General features: G+C 46.3%; 1 protein-coding gene across 9 annotated transcripts in view; it reads left to right on the forward strand.

Annotated features, from left to right (window-relative positions):
* Nucleotides 1-19,941, forward strand: part of RAI14 (retinoic acid induced 14) — a 147,826-nt gene that overhangs the window by 77,254 nt on the left and 50,631 nt on the right. For 8 of the 9 annotated variants that reach the window (XM_067730490.1, XM_067730494.1, XM_067730488.1 and 5 more), the window contains exon 3: nucleotides 17,717-17,847. In XM_067730490.1, the coding sequence (XP_067586591.1) occupies nucleotides 17,717-17,847 (131 nt within the window). Of the gene's footprint in view, nucleotides 1-17,716; nucleotides 17,848-19,941 lie in introns of those variants that run through there. The other variant, XM_067730497.1, reaches the window with a different exon arrangement.

Below are 19,941 nucleotides of genomic sequence, written 5' to 3' on the forward strand. Positions count from 1 at the left end.
GTACAAGGAGATCTATGGTTGTCATTCTGTTCTTGGCCATTTCAGAAGCCTAGCAGCCTGAGGAGTGTGTGAATCTGAGGTGATTGTAGCAAGAAACCCTTGTCTGTGTTCAGTGTCAGGGGCAGCCTGGAATTCACTGGGGCAGCACCCCTTTCTGGGCTAGCCACACATGCCTGCACTGTTGGCCTCCCATGTTTTTCAGCGTCCTGTTGTCATGTGGTGCACTTTGTGGTAACACGGAGGGGTCACCCTCACCATCTCCCTTTATCCCTCTGAATTAGGCATCATGAATGGAGTTTGTTGGAGTCTCTTCCTGGCATCTTCCTGACAGGCAAGAGGGCAGCTGTCATCATTGGTCCAACTGGCCGTTCTTCAAACTTGTCCCATCTGACCCAAAACTATAAGAAATTCCCTGAAGTTTCTGGCTTGTGGCTGTCATCTCTCCATGGTTTCCTGTGCAGATACAAGTTTTCTCTTAATTTTATATTCTGCAGCTCATTTTAATGGGGCACTGATAAATTGGTCAAGATATTTAAGACATTGTTGAATTTTCCTGAGGTCCCAATCAGTTTAGTAGCTTAGCTGAGAGTTGCAGCTGGAGCTTCGGGACTTGTAGACAGTCTCACATGTGCTGTAGCCATCAGTCAATCTGGGATTGGCTATGGGAGTGGATTGTGAATGTGGACATCAGCCAGTAATCCTAGAGGACGAGAACCACTGTTCAAAATAACAAAGGGCATTCCCTTAGGAGTGTGAATAATAACCATATTAGCAAATTCATCCTGAATGCTTACTGTATGCCAGACCATGTTCTAAATGTCTTGCAGATATTTGATTCACTTAATTCTCACAATTACTCTATGGTAGAAGCGACTCGTACTATCTCTTATTTTACAGCTGAGGCACACAGGAGTTACGGAACTTGCCCAGGGTCACGGGGCTGGAACTGGGCTGTGACCCCAGGCTGTCTGGCTTCCGGGTCCATGCTTTAAAGCACTGTATTATACTGCGTTTCAGTAAGTGCCCATGAGATTGGGGATCTGATAGAGAGAAGAGTTTGGATTTGTTAGAATAGATAGAAGGGAGTCTGTTGATGGCCGGGAGTCTAGGGAGGTGTCAAGATGAAAATGTCAAGATAATAACTTTTAAATAGTTGCAGCGAAGAGGGAAGACTACCTTAGGAGAATTGTGAGGGCTGGCTACTTCCTCAGTGATTTTAGTAGCAACACTATCTTTTAAAAAGCCCAGTGCTTTGCTGGAGTCTTTCACTCGGGCAAACATTCATTCACTTGATGAACATGTATTCATCACTGGCCACCTGTCGGCGCTGGTGCGAGGTGCCTGAGATACAGATGTGAAAGTCAGAGCCCCTGTCCTTGAACTTCACAGTCTGTGGGCCACCACTAGATGTACACCCAGCAACTTTCAGTAGAAATGGACTGTGAGTGACAATAAGTTGTGTGTAACGTGCCCTGGAAAACGGAGTTTCAGAATTTCAAAAGCATCTGCGTTGTCTATTTCTATTTCATTGTTTTACCAGTAGACTCATTCATTTCCAGTGTGTATGTCCAAACTGCAGATTCCTGACATCTATATTAGACGAAGGTCAAAACCCATAGCCCAAGACCACACATCAGAGTTCCAACATTGCTTGACTAGAATTTTCCTTCTTTTGGTGCCTTTTGTCTGTGTTTTTTTGGCACTCGGCATCTAGCTGAATCATAAAACTCGAAGACGAGACATTTTTCTGGGAATCCCTTCTGGACTCTAAAAGGATAATGAATGAGGCTTTACATATGGGGACTTTGATGAGTTTTCCAAAGTTCTTTGTATCTGTCAGTGTCCTTGGTTTTGGCTTGTCTGTTGTGCTTATTAAGAAACGTGCAGTTACGGGCTTCGGTCTTCTTGGGCTCTCCTCGGGGGCCCTTTGTCTTGGGGGACCGGGGAGACAGTGGTGCAGGCGGGCCATCTGTACACATGCTCATGGGAAGCCTCAGACAGATCAGACCGATGATAAACGTCATGGCCCCTCGTCTTGTGTTCTTAAAAACCGCTGCCCTCTGCCTTCAGACGTCAGGCAGAAATAATTTCTTGGAACAAGATTTTTCCCCTGTGGGTGGATATTGGAGTTTATTTTGGGTTGGCTATTATCGGAGTGTAGAAAAGCTATAACATCTATGCCCTTTCTTGAGAACTACAAGAATTTTGTTGTAAATAAATCAGTGGTATCTCTTGCCTAAAATACATTGAAATATCCAGACTATTTAAAATTAACCTCTGATAACATTAGACAGTGCGCTTATGTGTGTGTAGTGTTTTGATTATTTAAGTCACCTTCCAAAGCCAGTTGCAGCATAGATAGAAATTTGGAGTGGTAGTGGTGAGGTGGGGCCCTGGAATGTTTCCTCCAAACTGGAGAAGGTTTATTTTAATGTATTGATTCATTAAAAAATATTCAGATAACTAACAGGGGCAGGGGGACTGTGGAAGAATACGAAATTTTCTGCCATCAAGTACAATCTGTTTGGGGAGTCAAATCTTTTTAAATGTGCTGTTATCTTCCATTTTACAAATAAGGAAACTGAGGCGTAAGGAGCTAAATGGCTTCTCCAGGCTACACAGCTAGTAAGTGGTAGAGCCAGGGTTTGGATCCAGGAGCCCAGAATCCAAGCTCTTAGCCCTGCACTCTATCTTCTCTCTGTGAGACGTGAAATGGGAAAACCATACACTTCAAAGGCTAGTGTAAAACTTTGTTAAAACAGAAGGCAGGGAGCAGCTTTACGCCTCCTTGGCACAGAGAGATGGCAAGATAGAAATGAGAGAGGAAAAATTACTTGAGTAATTTTCACACGGAAGGGGAAAGAATAAGTTGGATTCTGGAGCCCAAGAGCTTGGCTCAAGTGGAACGTTTGTGTAGGGCCATGGCGGGGGCCAGAGGGAGAGGTGGGCAGCGTGGAACTGAAGGTTTGAAACTGGATTAAGAGAAGCCTTCCATTGTATGTGTGTGTGGAGGGGCGCTAAAGAGTATTGGGTCTCTTGTTGGCCATAGACAGCCATGGGCGATTTTGTATACGAAAGTGAACCAGAGCAGAAGGCAAGAACATTTAACCCCCAGGGAATTTGGCATGGGAAGAAGGAGGGCCGCGGTGGAGGTGGGTGGAGGGTGCGGGACCGGAGGTAGAAAGGCCAGTTAAGAGGCTGTTGAAGCGTCCCAGGTAAACAGTGGTCCGTGTCAGAACCTCTTCCCTGGTTCTCCAAGTATCTGTACCTGTCGGTGTGCCCGAAGAGGAGGGCCCCATCTGAAGTGTCTAGCATGATGCCTGACAAAAGCATGTGTTTGTGGAACTGGACTGGATTAGTTAAAGGCATTGGCTGTAGGATGGAAAACAAGTCAACACAAGGGAAACCAGAGAAGCAGTTGTCAACAGTTGTTGGTGAGTAATTGGCTGGGGAGGTGGAGGGAGAGAAGAGCCAGGGTCTTTGGCTTGACTGACAATATGATTCTAGTACCAATTACAGTAGGTGGGGTTTTCCACACGCCTTCAAGCAATTCACTGACATCAGCTGGGTGTCGTACTCTTCAACCCAATTCTGACACTGTCTACCTGGAGACAACATCAGATGACACAGGTTAGGGACTCAGTCCCACAAGACTGCCCCCACTTTAGATGTCAATCGCAAGTCCAGATCCTCACCTGTACCTTTGACTGTCCGGCTATAAATCAGAGGTTCCCACAACCACCTCTTTGGGTTTGATGAATTTACTAGAGCGGCTCATTGAACTCGAAGAAACATTCCATTTACTAGATCTCTGGTTTATTTATAGAAGGAGATGACTGAGAATCCGCCAGATGGAAGAGATGCACAGGGCGAGGTATGGGGAACAGGCGCGGAGCTCCCATGCCCTCTCTGCACCTCCCGGAAGCTCTCTAAACCCTGTCCTTTGGGTTTACACGGAGGCTTCCTTACCTAGGCATGAATGATGAAATCATTTGCCATTGGCAGCGGATTAAACTTCAGCCCCTCACCCCTTCCCTGAGGCTAGGGGCACAGAACTGAAAGTTCCAACCCTCTAATCACATGATTGTTTCTCCTGGCAACCAGCCCCCATCCTTAGTTGTGGTCCACAAGTCACCTCATTAATATAACAAAAGACACTTTTTTTTTTTAGGAGCTCTGTGCTGGAAATGGGGACGGATATATATATTCGATATATATATATTTTTTAATAAATCACAATATCTCAGATGAACTTACCGCTAACCAAGGCACAGGCATCGGGACAAGGGACCCGTCGGAAGGAGGGTGCAGTGAGTTTGGTTAAGGTCCTCTTCTCTCTGTGGGGCATCTCGACTGCCTGTTGGGACTTACGCCGTCTTTATGTGCGGAAAGGTACGGAATGTTCAGATTCACCCTCTCGACTAGTTCAGCATTTTAACAGAGACAAATGCGGTTAATATCAGGCTAATGTGTCATCTTCACGGTTGCCCAGGGAAGAACAGTTCTGGCTCACAACAGAATCACGTAGAGAATTTTTAAAAGTTAACGCTCGTATTTTTTCCAACAGACGTAGGTGATTCTATTATGTAGCCACTTAACCATGCTCTTTGAAAGACATTGGGTATAAACAGGTATATTATTATTTTTTTAATCATAAAAAGGTTTTCCCTCTAAAAATTTTGAAAAACTTAGAGAAGTCGATTTTTTAAAATTTGGCCGTCCCACCAGCCTTGAGATAGACGCTAGGTACAGCCACCTTACTGCAGGTTCCCCATGTCTGAGTCTGTACCCTGCTGGCTGTGAACAAACAGGAACTGAATCAGTGTCATCTGTGGGTCCCCCAGAAGGTTTCTGTTGACCCGCAGTCAGCGGGGATGGAGTCCTGTGTGGGCCATTTTGTGCTGGTTAAGCAACCCTCTTTCCGTGGGTCACAGTCTTAGATTCCTAGGGCTACCACAAACTGGATGGCTTAAAACAGAAATTGATTCTCTTACAGTCCAGGAGGCCAGAAGTCCACAATCAAGGCCCAGGCAGGATTGGTTCCTTCTGGGGGTCCTGATGGAGAAAATGCCCCATGCCTGTCTCCTACCTTCTGCTGACTGCTGGCACTCCTTGGCTTGTAGACACATCACTTTAATCTCTGCCACCATCTTCACATGGCCTTCTTCCCCGTGTCTCTGTCCTCACTTCTTATAAGGAAACCAATCATTGGATTTTGGGCCCATTTTTATCTCAAAATCCTATTTTCAATTAAGGTCACATTCTGAGGTTCTAGGTGGATATGAATCGACTCACTGTAGTCACCTGTGACTTGCATATGCTTAGGGGACACTAAGTAAGGGGAGCTGCCTTGGTCTCCTACCCTAAACTTGAGGTTCTTAAATATTCTTAGTCCCCAAACAAGAAAACGAGTCCTTGGCAATGGAGATATCCTGATTCTGGGTCGACATCTACCCCATTGAAGATCCCAGCTTTCACCTGCTGAACTGACTGGTTCCAGAAGGAAGAGTATGGGGTGGGGTACCAGTGCAGGGAGTGGGCAGGGGGAGCAGGAAATACAGAGCAGAGAACGCTCGTAGAATTTGTAACTTCAAGGACTGTTTCCTATTCTCGTAGATTTCTTTAGCTGTCATTTTGTCCCGCGGTCATCATTTAACATCTATAAAGGGCATGATGCCTGGGCATGAGCAGGGCAAGGGATCCGCCCCCCATCCTCTTCTCTGACCATTTAGGCACTGAAAGTGCACTCACGCATTTGGCTTAAGACCTTATGGATGAAATCGTTTCGTCTGGATACTTCATGTGAAATCTATATTGTGCCCCTTGGGTAAAGAGCAAAGCTCAGGGGCTGTGGCTGCCTATTATGCTCAGATGCATGCCAGAAATACTTGGCACGTGGCGTGTGCTTGGATTATAGCCAGACATGTCCAGAGGTGTCCTGTCTGTGTGCAAGGAAAGCCTTGCTCAGGCCTTAAGATATTCATTGTTACACATGTATCTCCCTTTAAGTAATGAACATTCTTGGAGTAAATCAAGTCTCATTTACATATGATTCATAAATAAATATATATATATGAGCTTACTACTCAAAGAGACCTTACTGTGAATATGCTTATAAATAACCATACTTCAAATGCTTGTGTATAACCATGAAGTTCATGTATCATATTGAGTTTGCTTTAGTGGGGTTCCTGCTTTTAAAAAGGATTTAGAGCTTAGAGTTTCCCATCTTAGTACCACCAGACTGAGGTGTGTCCCTCTGCCTCACATGGCCCACCATCTGTCTTCTACCTGGTCTTCCCCAGTGCAGTGAACATACGTGAGGGGCAGGACTGTACAGTGGAAAAGGTACAAAGGTCTGGGGTTTGAATCCTGATCCTTTTACTTTCTGACCTTGTAACTTTGGCCAAGATACTTATATTTTTCTGATCTTCAGTTTCCTCATCAGTAAAATGAGGATAATAATAGGTATCTCACTGGATGGTGTATTAATTTCCTAGAGCTGCCATAATAAATACCATAAACCAATTGGCTTAAAACAACAGAAATCTATTCTCTCACAGATCTGGAGGCTAGAAGCCCCAAATCGAGGCATTGACAGGGCCATATTCCCTCCAAAGTCTCTAAGGAAAAATCCTTCCTTACCTCTTCTAGCTTCTGGTGGTTGCCAGCATTCCTTGGTTAATGGCAGCATAACTCCAGTCTCTGCCTCTGTCATCATGTGACCTTCTTTCTATTTCCTCTATGTCTTCATCTGTCTCTCCTTGCAGGGACACCAGTCATTGGGCTTGGAGCCTACCCTAATCCAGAATGACCTGCTCTTAACTTGATTACATGTGCAAAAACCCTCTTTCAAAATAAGGTCACATTCTGGGGTTTGTGGGCGGGCGTGACATTTGTAGTGATACTGTTCAAGCCGGTACAGGTGCTTAGACTGAAATGAAGTCAATTCTTGAGGGCACCCAGAAGGGACTGGTACATAGTAGAAACTCAAGTTAAGTCACAGGAAGCCATTTTTATATTAAGGCTTGTGCCATTTGCTCTGCAACCTCATCACTCCTTTCTCTGTTGACAATCACTCTTTTTGGTTATGCTGGGCACCCTCATCTCGCTTTCTTCATCATCTTTTGGGGGCTCTTTTTCTAGGAATTTAGCTGCCAGCTCCTACTTTTCCTTTCTGCTATCATCACGGGAATTCTAACATTCGTCTAAATGACCCATCTGACACCCTGCCTCTGGTCTATAGGACTATGTCCAGACCTTACCCTTCTCTGCCCTGATCCCATAGTCGTTTCAAATACCTGTTCCCTGGTACCTCCTGTCCTCTTGACCCTGGAATCTCTGCTTTATGTGTCTTCCCAGTCTCCAGGCATGGCTCGAGCTACCCACGCCTTGCTCCCATCCTACCTAATGCTTCTAGTGAAAAATCCCACACCACCACTAAGTGGTTTCTTTATGGAGTTATAACTCCTGCTCTCAGCTGGACCTTCAGGGCTGCTTGAAAACCCCTTTACTCATTCCAAGTGGGTTTCCTTTCTCATTTCCCCCAGGAGCTTCTGGGAACATTTCTCGAGCTCCTTAGCCCACCCCTGACCCTGCCTACTTTAGCTCCTGTCTCCCCGAGAAAACAGAAGCTATAAAACACAAACTGACGTCCTCTCTACCACAGAGTCTCTGCTTGCCCTCCTCTTCCTGCTTTCTGTCTCTGAGCCGTAACATGAGTTAATTAGTCTCTCACTCACAGAGATCAGCCTTCTGCCTGGGCTGAATCCTCCCTTCCTCCCCCCACTCCTTATGCTTTGCACTCCTCCTTTCTCCACTGACCCCCTTGCTTGCCTCAGTCTGTAAATACGCTTAAATGTTGCTCATCCTAAAAAGTGTCTTCATTTTCTTTAAAGTGAGCTGCTTGACCTTTCTTCTCTTGAGAGAACCAAGAGTAGCTTTTCATGCTTCTTAACCTCTCGGTGCCTGTTTTCTCATCTGTCAAATGAACTCACGATGGTACCTGCTTCATAGGGTTATTGTTAATATTAAATTGTATTTATATTCTTATGTGGTTACATTTTTGTAATATTAATGTAATTACAATTATGTAATATTAAGTAGGAACTGTAGTACAGTTCCTAGAACTATGCGATTTTAGCTGTTTTGGGTGTAATAGCATCCTCTCTGGGCTTCGGTAGCACTCAGTTCTCAACACTGGCTGAGCACTGACAGATGATGATGTAAGTAGTTATTGGGTGTGTTTCTGTCCTCAGAAGTACATGAACTTCTTCAGTGTCCACATTACTTCATATCCATCTTTTTATCCCTAGGACTTGCCATGGTACTGTGTGTGTGTGTGTGTATGTGTGTGTGTATATGTATATACACACATACTCCCCTGTTTGTTGTATGTATCTAAAATAAACAAATACTTGAGCCCAACTGAATTGGATGGAACCATTTTCCTCCCTGAAGGGTAAAGTTGGTTTGACCTATTTCCAGATTTATCTCTGTTCCCTTGAGACTGTTTTTCCCTGATGTGACGTGGTTTTAAGTATAGAATAATGTTTTAAACTGGTTAGCATAGTCAAAGGAAGGAATTTGATAGGATTATGGAGCCTTTACATGCATTTGTGAACTGAGACAAAGGCGTCAATGGAGAAGATACATCAGTGCTGGCTTCCGAGGTAGAAGGAAGGAGAACAAAGCTGTTGGAGGATCAGCTCTGAGTTGAGCCCCTACCATCTGGCAGGCAGTGGACCAGGGCCCAAGGCCTTATGATGAGCAAGATAGATGCTGGCCATTGGCCGTGCCCTGGAGACCCCAGTCCAGTGAGAGGTTGACTGGCCGGTACTTGAGGAACACTGTGTAATTATAGCTGTGCCAAACGCCGTGGAAGAGAAGCACGGGAGAGCCTAGCCGGGGGAGTGACCGGTCCAGGTGACCAACAGTGAGTAGGGCGGTGTGTGAAGTGGGTCTGGCAGAGGGACTAGCCTGTTTCTGGGTGGAGGTGTAGATAATTATGTGTTAGGTCCGTGACGCAGCATTCAGCATTTATGTGGGATCACATAACACAGTCTGTTGAAGGGACGCTGGCAGGTTTCAGGGTGATTCACAGAGACACTGGAACCTGCATGTGTGAATAATCTGACGTAAAAATGCGGGGAGAGGGAAACTCATTTTAGATGAACTTACGTTTTGGTCTGAAGTAACTGACATTATATGAAGCTGCTGGGCTTGTTAAAGACAGGACAATGGTCAGATTTTTAAGTCCTGGTCTATTGGTAATTTCCTGGGTGTTCCACGGATGCCAAAGAGGACAGTCTTGGAAGGCCTCACGTGGATCAGCTCACTATTTACACTCTTCTCTAAATACATCTTGCATTTTTCAATTGTTGTGTCTTCTTTCCATTAACCTAAATGTTACTCATTGCAAGATCTAGTTCATCATCCAGTCAAAAAGCCTTCCCTTCCTGCCCAGCTGAAAGTCGTCCCTCCCTTTCATTGGACTGATTCCCCATTTCACTCCTTTTACCACTCTGAGTCTTGTCTTGTATCGTTGGCATATTTCTCATGTTGCTATGTTTTGTCTCAACTATATAGAAAATTCAGTAAAGACTATGCCAATCATGTAAAAGGCACCGAGTTTGAATGAATGAAAGAACAAATACATGAATGTTAACCTCTATAGAATTTCAAATATTACTTTGTACCCAGTAGGTAGATATCTAATAAGCGCTGGCTGGTGCAGTCAGCAGGGGAAGGTATCATCTGGCCCCAGGCTTGCCAGTTTCTTGTCCTCTGTCTTAAAATAGGAGGTGTGTGCTCTTTTTTTTTTTTTTTCCTGGATGGTGTGAATCTGAAACCTTCCCCGTGGTGAAAACACTGTCTACTTTGTCTAATGTTCATTTTAGCCGAACTGATTATTTTGGCAAAACAGTCTACTCTCCGTAAACTAGAGAGAGAAAGGCAGTCTTGCCAAAGATAATCTCTCAAATAGACTCCTCCGGATGGCCGCTCAACCTGTGTCCAGCAGGAGCTCCGTGAGTTTTTGATCCGTAGGGTTTTTAGCATTTTTCCTAAAGGAAGTCAAAGAAACTTTCTCTTCCTGGATCGCTCTGTGCCTCTGGATTCTTTTGGTTGGGTTGGTGTATTCCAAAACTCAGACCTGCCCACTAGCCAGATGTCTGCGACCGCTGAGTTTCCACTGGTTTTTCAGTTCCCAGTGATTAAACCAAGAGAAAAGAAGGTGATGCCACGTCTGGCCAAGGGCAGACGTCGCCAGTTGCCAAAGCCCCAGTGTCCATCGCGTGGTTGACAGGGTCTCTGCAGCCCTCGCAGGAGGCAGGCAAGTCTTTCAAAAGGGCCGAACTTCAAGGAAAAGCTCTTAAGTAAGAGTGTCATTTGGAAATGATTTGACGAATAGGACACTTACCGACCAGCCATTGAAAATCCCATTTGTGATATATTAGCAGGAATGTTTGGAGCCCACATGGAAGGTAAGGTCTGCCTTTCCCACATGCTGCCCTTCACAGCTGACACATTACACGTCTCCAGAGCGTAACATATGGCTTCCTGAACTTGCAAGTGGGGCCCAACGTGCTCTGTTGAAACAGTGTCTGTTTAAACAGTCTCCTGGAGAAGTGAGCCATAGTCACTAAAATAGTTAATTTCATGTCTGTGAGTGTTGTCTCTAGAGCCCTTTAAAATGTGATGCTTAAGAAGCATAGTAGAAAATTTGCAAATTTAAGGCGTTATCCGCCTCCGAAAGGGCAGTGGACCATCCGTCCTAATTTGTACATTTTGGAAGACTCAGCATAAACCAAAAAGGGAGCCATGCAGATCATCTAGTTTAAGCCTAACCATAATCACCATCTTTTTGGTGCCTAATATGTGGCAGGCCCTTTATGTACATTGCATTTAATTCCCAGGCTAATGTGCAAGTAGGTAGCGTTTCTCCCATTTTACAGATAAGGAAATAGAGACTTAAATGTGGATGACCTACTCCAGACCACCTAAATGCGAGGTGGTGGTGCTGGAATTTCAACTCGGCAGCGCTTAATATCTGAAGGCTCTTTCTTTCTCTATGCCAGGCATTCTTAATTTAGGCTTACAGATGGGCCTAGGGGTAGGGGTTTACGCTGCTGGAGAACCCTCTTTGAATAATCTTTTTTTTCTTTTTTTTTGGCCGAGGTGCGAGGCTTGCGGGATCATGGTTTCCCAACCAGGGATCGAACCCGGGCCTCCTGCAGTAGAAGCACCCAGTTCTGACCACTGGACCACCAGGGAATTCCCCAGAGAACCCTCTTTCGTATGCAAACGTTTGTGTGTTTGTGCATTATTCTGAGAAAAGTCCATACGATAATCAGATTCTCCAGGGGCTTTGTGAGGCCTCCTGAGAGCCACATTCTGGCAGCAGGCCGCCTTTATTTTAGAGACGAGGAGACAGCAAGCGAGAATGCAGACTGTCCAAAGGCACTTGGTCTGGTGATGATTTGACCAGAAAATCAACCACAAGACTTCTTTCTAAATTCCGTGCGTGTGTGTGTGTGTGTGAAATAAATCACGTACAGAGAAGAGTGCACAAAACAAGAACGTAGACTTTAACAAGTGAACATCTGTAGAGGCACCAACCAGGTCAGGGAACTGAGCCGGACTCTAGACTGCGCCCAGGTGTCCCTTCCAGATCAGATGCCACACCCACCCACCCCAGCCAATATCCTTGTTCTTTTCTTTATGGTTTTATCATCTATATATGCATCCCTAAACAATACGGATCCGTTTTCTCCGTTTCCATCTTTATATATGTGCAGTCGTACTGTTGTGTTCTTTTGTGTCTTGCTCCTTTCACCAATATTGTTTTAAATATTCATCCGTGTTCTTGCATGCAGTTGTGTTCATTTTCACTGCTGTGTGATATTCTGTTGTTTTATTATATTGTAATTTATTCATCCGTGTTCTGTTATTGGATGTGTGATGATTTGTCATTTTTGCCTATTATGAACAATGCTTTCATTGACATTTCATACATGTCTTATACATAGGTTGCACATGCAACTCCTAGAGAAAGCCTAATATTTATTAAGCTTTTGTAGGAAACAAAATACCTAGTTCCGTAAGGAAAAAGTGAAGAAGAATTCTCTTCTCCCATCCCTGTCCTTAACGACGCCTTGTGGGGGAAGAAAATTCTTTCAAGTAAATTCTCTACGTAGCCTTAGCATGGGTTCCCATTGTCCCCAAACCTGCAGTCCAAAACAGAGCAGTCATTGAACCTGGGTCAGTCCAGGGCCCTCTGCCCACCCTACTCCCCAGATCGCTGGGACCAGAATCTCTCCAGGATGGGACCCGGGAGTCTGTGTATTTAACCAGTTCACATGCGGTTCCCCTGACTGGGGGACACTGGTTTCACCCTGATGGATTGATGGGGCGTGGATCCTTGGTTGGGAAGAGATTTGGAGGAAGTGTACCTAGGATTAAAATCTCGGAAAAGTGGCCTCAGAAGAGTTAATGGAGTAGAAAAGCTGAGGGAGCTGGATTTGTTTAGCTTGTTTAAAAATAAAATCTGAAACATCATTAAATAGTTGTTTGCAAAAGGATGAAAGAGTTTCAGAAATGAAGAAAGAAATATTTGCCAAGTCAGAGGTTGGAGCTGATCAAGAGGAAGAAACTCCTACTAAAATCAGACACTGAGCGTTTACTAGGCACCCCGGGGCTAAGGAATAAAGGCTGTTGTCCGTGCCTTGAGGGAGCTGGAGACCGGGAGACAAAACTAGCACCCGCTGAGCTGGCGCACAAAAGCCGGGACGCGGTATTTCATCAAGTCTAGACTGTGGGCTTCAGTGGAGGTGAGTGGGCGGGCCCTCGGGGACTGACATCGGCGAGAAGCCCAGAGAGGTCACCTGGAAAGGCTTAAAGAGCCTGCAGGGTCCGTCGGGCTTTAGATGTCAGCCGTTCCAGAGGCGGATGGGATGACTGCCTTCTGAAGCAGTGGCATCCATCGTTTTTTATTGTGATTCCCCGGTAAGAAATATATTTTATATCACCACCCACTACACACTTAGAAGTTTCATAGAACGTTAACCTTATTAAATATTATGCATCTGATGTTTAAAATTTTTTTTCTACTTTATTTTTTTTTTTTGATGTTGGATTAATCCACTAGGAGGTTAAAAACACTGTTCTAAGGGAACCAGGAGCCCAGCGTGGAGGCAGAGCTGAGCCTGCCCTGTGGAGGGAGTGCCAGCAGGGGGAGGGGGTTTATTGATGTGCTGGTGGTCTCCGGAAGCCTTCCTTGATTCCAGAGTATGAGTGAATTACTTTGGAATGTTATGGCAAGACTTCACACTTCATCTGTCCTGTGATCTACTTCTGACACTGTTACCCGAAAACCGGATCCACCTCTTGGTGGATGTCGAGCCAATAGACACAGCCAGGCCGAAGATCAGGAAAAGGAAGGATTCCTTACTTCCAGTAAGGAGAGCCCCGGGGATCTCCCCCGAACAGCAAAGTGGGGGAAGTTTTATGCTCAGGTACATGCATATTCATGAGGGGCCCTGAGCAGAGGAGAATTCAGCATAGAACTGGGGCACAGGTCAACTAGTCCAAGCTTTAGTTGATTGAAGTCAGGAGGGTCAACATCCATCCTCCTCCTGGGTGGGGGCCTTAGTTCCTGCAGAACTCAGAGATATATTATTATGTCTGTCCCTTGAGGAGGAACTAGGGCTCTGCTTTATCACTGCACTGTTGTTTGACTGCCTTTTCTCTGTTTCCGAATTCCTTTGTTCCCTTGGGATCATTAATCACTGAGACCTGTTCAAGGGCAAGCATTATGGCCAGGCTTACATCACAAAATGGCTTAGGTCAGAACGGCTTCTCTTATGTCAGGAAAGCCATTCCTGGTTCTCTTTCTCCGGGGACCCCCTAACCTGTCTGCTTACAGCCCCGGATGCGGGCGGGGGTGGAGGGTTCTGTCATACCAACACCCAGCTCTTCAACTTCCCTGACAAAGTGGGTGTCCAGCGATGCAGTTCAGTTCTGACCCTAATGCCCTGGAGTTAGCATCTGACCCCACAGGTTAAGGTCTCAGTCCCACAAGAGTGCTCCCACTTCAGATGCCAGTTTCAGGTCCTGGGCCAACCATGCTTCTCACTGGCCAGCTATAAAGTCCAAGGGTCCCACAACCCCCCTCCTCAGGTTTTTGTTTGTTTGTTTAAAACATTTATTTATTTCGTTGCACCTGGTCTTAGTTGTGGCAGGCAGGCAGCCTCGCTGGCTCCTTAGTTGAGGCATGCAGACTCTTAGTTGCGGCACGTGGGATCTAGTTCCTGGACCGGGGATCGAACCTGGGGCCCATGCATTGGGAGCGCAGAGTCTTAGCCGTTGCACCGCCAGGGAAGTCCCGCCCTCCTCAGGTTTGATGATTTGCTTGAACGGCTCACAGAACTCAGGAGGGCACTTCCCTTACTATTGTCAGCTTATTATAAAGGATACCATTCAGGAGCAGCCAAATGGAAGAAACGCATAGGGCAAGGTAATGGGGTGTGTGTGCGCATGCGTGTGGGAGCTCAAGGCTTCCATGCCCTGTCCTCGGCACCTTTGTAGCCGAGCGGGGACCCTGGACCCTCCCCGCGACAGACCCCTCTCCCGTATCCTCTGCTGTAGCTCCTCTCTGAAGTACTCAGATAATGGTATCTCCTACACGTTGCCTGGGCTTTTCAGATACTAAGAAACCACCACCAAATGGAAGAACTGCTGGATGATCTTGAGCACATAGCCCCCAGACCTTCTGGTGCCTAAGCCGCCCATCGTCCAATCAGAGAATCGTGCCCGAGCTGATCACATACCCTGGGACGCCACCACCCCGCCTCCGCCTTTAAAAATGCTTTGCTGAAACCCTTCAGGACGTCCAGGGTTTTGGGGGGCACGAGCCACCCTTTCTCCTTGCATGACCCTGCAATAAACCTTTCTCTCCTCAAACTCCCGACATTTCGGTTTGTTGGGCACGAACTCGTGTCCGGTGACGGATCCACGCGTAACTAATTTTAGAGCGCCCCTGCAATCAGATTTTTCTCTGCCGGAGTTGAGGGCCTTAGCGGCGCTGAGAAGGAAAATCCTTTCATGTGGCCTTTCTTTGCTTAGGTGCTTTCAGTCAGTCCTCTGAGATTTAATATCCTTTTGATCTGCCCAATCCAGTTTTAATTTGGTCAGTTTAAATTAGGGAAGGATTTTAAAAGGCAACACTAATAATAATGCTGCGTTTGGGATAATGTAGGTAGGAGTAACTGGTCCGAAATGTGCTTCAGTAAAATTTTTTTGTTTTGTCTGTGGCTAGTAAAATGCAGTGGGGGGAATACGCTGATCTGTTTCTTGGTGTTTGCTACGTTTTGTTGTTAAGTAAACCTTGCTATTCCACTAACAAATGCTTGTGCCTTGGGCAGTATGTTTGTTTCTTCCCCTTCAATAGGAAGCCTGATTTGTAATTGAAGAGAAAACCTAATGTCTTCTTTGTGAGTAAATTGATGGTTGTAGGAGAATTGGGGATGATTTGGCCCAGACACACTCTTTCTTTGTTAAACAGTATTTAGAGAGCCTTCAAGTGAAGCTGTTCTGATAGCCCCTAGCTACTGGCACTTGAAGTTTAAAATTAAAATTAAAAATTCAGTTCCTCAGTCGCGTTGGCCACATTTCCACTGCTCAGTAGCCACGTGTGGCTAATTCGAGACTGGCGTTTGGGGCCAGATAATTCTTGGTTGGAGGGAGGGAGCCATCCCATGCATTGTAGGGTGTTTAGCAGCACCCCAAGCTCTACCTACTGGATGCCAGGAGCGTTCTCTAGTCATGACAGTCAAAACTGTCTGTTGAGATTGCTAAATGTCCCTTGAGGGGCAGAGTCACCCCTGGTTGAGACTCACTGGCCGAGTGGCTACAGTTTTGGACAGTGCAGATATAGAACATTTCCATTATCACAGACAGTACTGTTCTCGAATAATTCCTAGCACTGTTTGGTGTGGCACATTTTATAGATTAAACCTTTCAAGCTTTAGAGGAATCCCAGTGGTCATCCAGTTCAAAGCTTTGGGAAACTGAGGCAGAGAGGTGTTTTTTTTCCAGGTGACTTCAGATCCATAGCATGTAGGTGTCCATCTAAAGTTCTGGACTTCACGCAGCCTAGAGGACAGACTTGTGATTTTCATTCACACCTTCCTCATGCTTGCTGTGTGCTTGCACTCAGTGATGGCAAAAAGAAGGAGGATTTCCTCCTTCATGCGGCAAGGAGGGAGTCCTGAGAAATGGAAGACACCCCGCCCTGAGACTCTCAGAGAAGCAAATTCCTGACTTGAACCCTGGGTTATACCTGTTGCACTCCTCCCCGGCCTGTGGCTTTCTGTAAAGCCCTGCCTCTAGGCTAGGGTGGGAGGGGTGCTGGGGACATCTGGTGGCCTCACCCTTGCTCTATGAGAGGGCACAGTCCTGTTGGGTTTCCCAGTTCCATGAGTACAGAGAGACGTGAACACGCTTCTGGCCCATGGAAGACTGCGGTCCTTTAAGAGTCCCTCTTGCTAGCTTTTAAATCTCCAGTCTCCTCGCGTCTTCCTGGAAGTAGCCTGTGGCAAAGCCTTCAATATGAATTACTTGGAGATTCTTATTTTCGGGGTCACAGGGAAGCAGCCAGCCCTAGAGACCTGTCTACAGAAAGCATTGGGGAGGGAAGAAGATTCTCTTTCAGGGTGGTGGTGTCCACAGCTGGAGAGGCCAGAAAGTAGGCTTAGCAAAGGCTGGGGTGGGGATGTGTCTGGAGGGCAGGCTGGGCCTGCAAAGTTTCCCAGGGGCTTTGATGTGTCCCAGGATCTCCTCCCCCTCGATGAACCCCCCCATGCTTCACGTACCTCCTATTGACTCTTCTTCCATCACCGAGTTTATTCTCTCCTCTGCTCTAAAATCTTCAACGGCTTGCTGCTGCCTTTTCACGTTGGACAGTTCTTAGTACTCAAGGCTCTTTTTGCTCTTCTATTATCTTCTTTCCCTTCTAAGAGTAGAAACTGGTTTTTGTGCAGCTGAAAGCTTTACTGTTACTGCGGTTTGCAGAATTATTCTCTTGGGGCTGAGGGTCCACGGTGGCGGACACTTTGCTCAGAGCTATTTGATGTGGAATAGTTTGCTCAGGAGGAAGTTTAGTTTCTGGTGATACTCTGTTGAGTCGGAGGCCTAGACAACTACTAGAAAGCAGCATACAACTCAAAATTCCAAGTCCAGTAAACAGGCCAGAAGCAGACGGGTGATCGCATGTGTAAATCCTCAGGGAACCTTGGGCTGGTGGCTGGTTGGTCCTGTAACATCAGGAGCCCAGTGAGCTGCTGACCAGGTCCAAGGTCAGTGCTCTGCGGTGGCACCTGTCAGGTTTAGCTGGAACTAAGCTAATGTGTAAACTGGCCTCTTGGTCTTTTTAAGTTGCTTCATCTTCCCCGTTTCAGTTGAAAGAAGTTGCTTTTCTTTCAGAGTTTGGTGACTGGCTGCTCCTTCATCGAATTGTGGATGTTTTCTTTTGGGAAACCGGTCTTTTTGGGTGTCTCCATGGTGAAGGGAAAGGTATTTTTAAAGTCGTGCATTTGGGGGCAGGTTCTGATCTGAGCCATGGGAGGCTTGGGGAGTGGGGAGGACCAAGGTCCCGCCGGCTGCATGGCCGTGGCCGCTATATTGCTCACTGGCTCTGCATCTCCCTTTTGCTCCACAGACCAACGAGTGGAACAAGAATGATGACCGGCTGCTGCAGGCCGTGGAGAACGGAGACGCAGAGAAGGTGGCCTCGCTGCTGGGCAAGAAGGGGGCCAGCGCCACCAAACATGACAGCGAGGGCAAGACCGCGTAAGCTAAAGAGATTGGCTTCTGACGGCCGCCTCTGGGTTCTCAACCCGTTCTCTGGAATTCCCGGGGTCCCTGGGGGAACTTTGCCAGTGCATCTATGGGGACTTTGTGAAATTACTGCCTCTACCGCATCCCGCATGTTAAAATGTATGAGAGGATATTTTAATCCAGTTCCTTTCTCTTCAAGGTCCAAATTACATATTTGGGCTTTACCTTGAATGGCCACATTTGCTCCCAGGTGTGACCGGAGATTTTGCCAGAGAAAACATAGCACCAGGCTTGCAGCCAGTTAACTGACAGGTGGGAAAAGAGTTCTGCCCCAGATTAGAAACAGCGTAAAAGAGAAAGTAATTTTTTCATAACCCTCAAATCTTATTATTTATAGTATTATTTCTTATGAAACCCCTTCCTTCACATAGACCTGTAATTTTGTATAAATTTTGCTTTATGATTTGCCATATGTGGTACTTTTGTCCACCATAATTAAAACTATATATTTGTGTGTGTGTGTGTGTGTGTTTGTGTTTGCTTGTTTGTTTGTATCCATCCTTACTCTGGTCGTACTGTAGAGAGATCTTTAGACTTCTAATCTGGACTCTATCACTTAGGAGTTGTGTAGTCCTTGAATTTCAATTTCTTCATTGCACAGTGGAGATGACAGTATTCAACCGCTAGGGCAGTTATAAGAATAAAACAAGATACTGACTTTGGTTGGGTGCCCCCAGGAGTAGGCTGTGAGGTGAGGATTTGAGTGTAAGTAGTTTTTATAGCCCGTGATCCCAGGAAGTGCACGGTAAGGGAATGAAGCCGCTGTAGCATGTTATTGACGCCATACTGCTCTGGGCAACCGAGACTCATTTCCACTAAGGACCTCTGGGAATCTGTTTAGATTTAGAGCAGGGTGTGGCCCACTGTCTTTGTAAATCAAGTGTTATTAGAATGCAGCCACACCCATTCATTCAGCATTGTCCTGCTTCTGCACCACAAAGGCAGATTTGAGTGGTAAGACAAGGACCGTATGGCCCACAAAGCCTGACGTATTAACTAGTTTGCTTACCCCAGGCTTAAACTATGCCCAGAGTTATCCCACCCGAGGGGTAAGGAAACTGGGGTATCTATTCCTGACCTCCTGTCCCTCCCAAGGTTGAGTGCCTCTCCTAGGGGCCGTAATGCTCGTGGCCAGAACACTTCCAAGACGTTGAGGAAGGGGCACCGACAGCCACAGACACCGTGTGTAAAGAGCTGCACAGTGCCCAGCCCACAGCAGACACTTGATAAAGCCAGCTAGCTGCCTTCCTTTCTTGTCCTAGATGAGTGGTTCTCAATCCTGGCAGCTCCTGCATTAGACTCTCCTGGGGTGCTCTTCAAACATGTTGATGCCATGCCCACCCCAGATGTTCTGAGTCGTTTGGTCTAGGGAGAGGCCCAGGAATCAATATTTTTTAAAGTATCCCATGTAGGTTCAACCAGAGGGAACCATTCTCTGGAAACTAAACTAGATTGACTCTAGATTGAAGGCTAAGTATCAGGCATGACTGGAAAATTGTCAGGAGAAAATTGTCACATTTTAGCATACTTTGCCAGTTAACCCTCTTCCCAGCACCCATGGGATCCCGTAGTGTAGACTCTGACCCTGTTGTTTTGGGAGCCGCAAGAGAGCTTAAGGGGCTGAGCTTTGTGTAGAGACCAGGCTAGTTGGTACACAAAGAGAAGAGGGATGCGTTGTCACGCAGGTCGGAGTCTGGTCCTCTAGGAGCTGGGCTTGTCCTCCGTGCCCGTCACCCCAGGTTGAGCTCCACCTCACAGCCTGTTTGACTTCCTCCTTGGCCTGTCTCAGGTGTGAGGACAGGGCCATACCCCGTGAGCTCTGACTCGTTAGGATGCCCAGTAGTAGGTGGGCTTTGGGTGTTGGCTAATATTTTGTTGCATCAGTTGCCTACTTGGCCTTGTGTAACTTTTAGTTCTTATCACTCTTGCACTCTAGGTTGTAATTTCCTTGCTAGAAGGGACTGTGACCTTGTAGTTCACGGCTATAATTATATCATCCAACCAGCTCAGTTTGTAGTAGATAGTCAATAAATATTTGTTGGATGA

Source organism: Pseudorca crassidens, chromosome 3 (genome assembly GCF_039906515.1).
Source record: "Pseudorca crassidens isolate mPseCra1 chromosome 3, mPseCra1.hap1, whole genome shotgun sequence".
NCBI classification, from domain to species: Eukaryota; Metazoa; Chordata; class Mammalia; order Artiodactyla; family Delphinidae; genus Pseudorca; species Pseudorca crassidens.